At 46.7% G+C, this 4,289-nt stretch overlaps 1 protein-coding gene across 1 annotated transcript; it reads right to left on the bottom strand.

Annotated features, from left to right (window-relative positions):
- Window positions 1–429: 429 nt before the first annotated feature.
- On the bottom strand, window positions 430–2,678 carry LOC116538576. The gene is made up of 3 exons (XM_032260990.1): window positions 1,704–2,678; window positions 1,509–1,592; window positions 430–702 (listed from the first exon to the last, which is right to left on the bottom strand). The coding sequence occupies exons 1-3, from the start codon at window positions 2,135–2,137 to the stop codon at window positions 687–689; spliced, it is 534 nt and encodes a 177-aa protein (XP_032116881.1). The 5' UTR covers window positions 2,138–2,678; the 3' UTR covers window positions 430–686.
- Window positions 2,679–4,289: the final 1,611 nt, after the last annotated feature.

Here is a 4,289-nt window from a genome sequence, read left to right as displayed (position 1 = left end):
TTTGTTCTAAGACAGAAACACAGTAAAACTAACATTAAACAAGGCAGTATGCCTTACAAGAAAGACATAAAATGTCCAAGGGATATTTAGAACATTTTAGTTCTTAGTTTCAACAAGAGAAATGTTGACCACAGACTGTGAAATCATTTCAATAAATAACAACTGACATTTGTCTAAAGTTACAAAATAGATGTGCACATACATTCCCCTGCCCTTACAATAATCTCACTGGCCATTTGCTTGAATCCCCCAGCCTCTATCACAGTGGCTGTCATGTTGCAGACTCCTCAGAAATATTAACATGACTGGAGAACATTTTAAAACATTCATTAATTATTTCAAATTAAATACGAATCCAGATGGAACTAACTTGGGGTTGACATTTAAAAAAGAATGAATATTCTGGGACAATGTGCAAGTAGATTCAAAAGAATGAATATTCTGGAACAGTGTGCAAGTAGATTCAATCATACCCTTAATTATTTTATACCTAAAATATTAATATAGAATCTTCAAAAATTAACAAATAAATAAATAAATAGAAAACATCTCCTAAGCCATGGTCAAACACATCAGGTGCAGTCCAGGTGGCCTCTCTGCAGCTGTGTCTCTCTTTCCTCTCCTGTTCCTATAAGGGCAGGGCCTCCTTCAGGAACAGCCACCTGAAGCTTCCTCCTTCCTTCTGGTCAGTTGGATTTGTCACTGTGATGAGAAAATGGGTGCCCTGAGTAGGTGCTCAGGAAAGCAGACTGCACAACACTCTTCTCCTGTCCTGTTCCCCCAGGCTCTAGAGTTTTCTGAATGCACTTTCCCCAGCCTAGCACTCAAGTGGCTACCGTGGGTGACAGCTGTGCTGTGTGGCAGGGACCGCTAGGCTTGGGATGCTCTTTTAGGAATGGGGTGGGGCGGGGTTGGTGGTCTCCACTGTACAACAGCCAGAACCTGCTGCTCTTTGTCATACTGGGCCTCACTTAAGCCTCACAGCAACCTCATGATGTAGCTACTATTATTTTCCCTGTTAGTCTGAGACTCAGATAAACCAAATAATTGTCCTTGAGTGACATGGCTAATAGGTGGTGGTACCCAGATGTGTACCCAGTGCAATATCATTGTGAAATCTCTGCTCTTCACCCCTAAACTTTTAAGCAAGGGGTCTGCTTTTCAGGTCTGAAGACCAGTAGGAACTAGGGGAAATGAAGCTTGTGTTTTTAAACAGTCGGAAAACACTTCAGCAGAACTGGCAAGCCCCAGTGAGAAGTTAAATGAAGGCAGTTTTACGTATGTTCACTGAAACGAGGGAAGAACCTGGGTGGGGACCCCGGGCAGTGTGAATATCCTCTGGCACAAGAGCAGTAATTATAGTAAAGGAAACTTTAATTGTGAAAATAATCTTTTTTTTCAGTCCTTCAGCTAACCCTTGGGTTTTCCTGATTTACTATTCAGGGGCCAGATGCCAGTTTTTCTGACCAACGGCTCTAGTCGCCTGTGGCATGGAAACCATAACTCACCTGTTCAGCATCTTTTCGACGATTTTCTTAGCCATGGGGGATGCGGGGTTCAGACAAGCCTTCTGCCCATTCTTGAGTGTGGCTCTGCAGAGAGAAGGGAATCCGTGAGGCAGGAGGTCGGGCTGGGGACAGGGTTGGGGCAGCGAGAGGGTCTGGGACCGCGCGGTGGCAGCGGCAGCGCGGGGCGGGACTTACATGACTTCGGTTTGGTCGCAGTGGGGTCCCTGCCGCTTCACTTCCACACTTTGGATGTTCTTGAGGTGAATTCCCTGCAGGGTCTGCAGACACTGGCAGCGCAGTTCATTGACCAGGGGCGCTCCTAGGGAAGAGGAGACTCGCTGATTGAGCGGGGCCGTTGGCGGGGGGCGCCCACCCCAGCCGCGTCCCGCCCGGGGTCCCCAGGACGCCAGGACCCACCTGCCGCGCGCCGGCCGGCGGCCACCAGAAGCAGGAGCAGCAGCGCCGCCCGCAGGAGCCGGGGGTTGCTGGGGTTGGCGGAGAGCATGGCGCGGGCCATGGGGCTCAGCAGGCGGGTCCAGCGGCGGTGCGAGGAGCGGGAGAGCTGTCGGGGAGGTGCCTGCGGCCCGGGCTCTGTGGCTCCCCGAGGTCGGTGAATCCCTTTTATGCATGTTTGGGGCTGGAAATCCCGGAGCCCCCGGGCCAGGGAAATTCCCGGAGCTCCTGATCGATCGGGAGTCCGGAAGAAAGCACTGGCCCCGCCCCCGGGTGGAGCGCTTGCGGTGCGGGTGAGGTGGGGGGTACACTGGTGGTGCCCGCGCGTCGCCCTCCAGAGTAACTCCCGTGGGCTCTGAGATTCGGATATTCGCCTTGTGCCCCAAATCCCTGAAGGGGGACTGCGTAGCAGCCAGCGCTGAAGAGGTGGGATCTTGGGCGCGTGGTGATCCCAAAGTGTGGGACCGCGAGCCGGGGAAGAGCTGAGAACCACGACTAGGGAAGCGCGACCTCTTTGTGAGGAAAAGAGTTTTGTCTCGGGATTTGTGTCTGGAGTTTAGCCTATTTCATATGCATCTGACATCAATACTCTCTGTGAAACTGTAGTCACCATGTGAGATTCCAGAGAATGTTCTTGTTCCTTGTGTTGCATATTCTCTAATCACACTTAGAATATCTTGTTTATGTTTTCCATGTGTTGGCAACAGATTATCAGTGTCAAAAGTTGAATCCAGTGTTAATGTCAGTGGAAGCTGGGCCTGTATAGCATGACTTCTTCTTTAGTATTCTGCATAACTTCCTTCTTCCCTCTGAAATGTTGGAACTTTCAAAATCCCCTGGAAATATTTTCCCCGTAGGAGGGGCTCAGATTTGATCTAGAAATACGGCACTGGTTGCCACTCCGGAGCTGCGGAGGGGCTGGATCCAGCAGGCTCATGGGTTCATCCCTCCTGGTTTTGCCTTTAGAGGGCATATCCCAAGACAACAGGGAGCGGATACCTGGTGTGCAAGCACTCTTCCCACTGAAGGAGCAGGCATGCATTCGGATGAAATACGAACGCCAGATCCCACACAGAGTCACATTACATTTACTATAGGACTTCCTGGTATTCAGTGTTGGGCCTCCTTTCTAGAGAAACACACACATGTTGCTGTTTTCTCTCAGGAATTTCAGTCATTTAACCTGGTACCTTTATTATATTTTTCTCCAGAAATTTTAGAGAACTTATTTTTATTCATCATTAGGTTTTTAGAGGGTTTAATTGTGATTCTCCAAGTGGGATTCAGAGTTCTCTGAGACATGGGTAAGATGCGAGGCGGTGGAAAAAGCAGAGGCCACTGCCCCAGGGGCAAATGTCTCCAGAACAGGGTTCTACTCAGCCCAGCTCAAGAGATAAGACCTGTGTTCCTAGACAAGCAGAGAACACAGGCCAGGCTGCCACCCGCATTTAGTAGCGAAGCATCACCTGCAAGTTGTTTAGCCTCTGATTTCTACCCTAAGGCGGTTATGAGAAATGAGTCAACATTTGTAAGAGCCACCATGGATTTAAGTGCCTTATAAATGTTTGTTAAAGAAATAAAATGGCAATAGGTTTTCCAACATTGCCTAAACAGAAACTCGATCTGATGTGAATTCTTCTGTAAAGAAAAAAAACAACAAAAAAGAATCTAATGGAAAGGCTCACTCCCCAGTGTTTTTTACATTTAAAATTTTCTGTATCAGTTACTGCTACCCAACCATCCCCAAATGTATACAACACCATATACAGCAGTATGAGTCTTGAAGAAGTCAAGGTAAGTCCTGGAAGAAAGAATGTCCATATAAACATCAAAAGCTCAGTTTCTGAAATGCCCTTTTGGTTACTGGTGCTCAGGGATACCGGTACGCTCTTGTGTACTGGTGCTCTCATTACAGTAAACTTAATCAAGGGTAGAAAGGTGTGCTAGAGTGCTGTTTCTTTAAAACAGACACTGTAGATAGTATATGTACTCCAGTCTTTTTCAACGATTTCCCTTTTCACATTTTCCTGATTACTTATATTTCTTGACAGAAAGGATAAAAGAAAAGCACTGACCCAATGGAGACCAAAATACAGTGTCCCAAATATCTTCAGCAGTTCCAAGCTGTAATCAATGCTGCAAACTTCTAAATTAGAAAAAAAAAAAAAATAGAAACTCAACTGAGAGTTTGCAAAAATTAAGATAAAATGAAATTTTCTGTATTAGGCTTTCAAAAAGGAAGACAAATATGTACTCTACCAGGAGGTGCACTTAGATGAAATTTTACTTGTTAACATTCACATGGATCATTGGTTTATTTCAATCACT

The sequence above is a fragment of the Sapajus apella genome, unplaced genomic scaffold (assembly GCF_009761245.1).
Source record: "Sapajus apella isolate SASKATOON/1434 unplaced genomic scaffold, GSC_monkey_1.0 scaffold121, whole genome shotgun sequence".
Lineage (NCBI taxonomy): Eukaryota > Metazoa > Chordata > Mammalia > Primates > Cebidae > Sapajus > Sapajus apella.
This window is presented reverse-complemented; position numbering and strand designations above follow the sequence as displayed.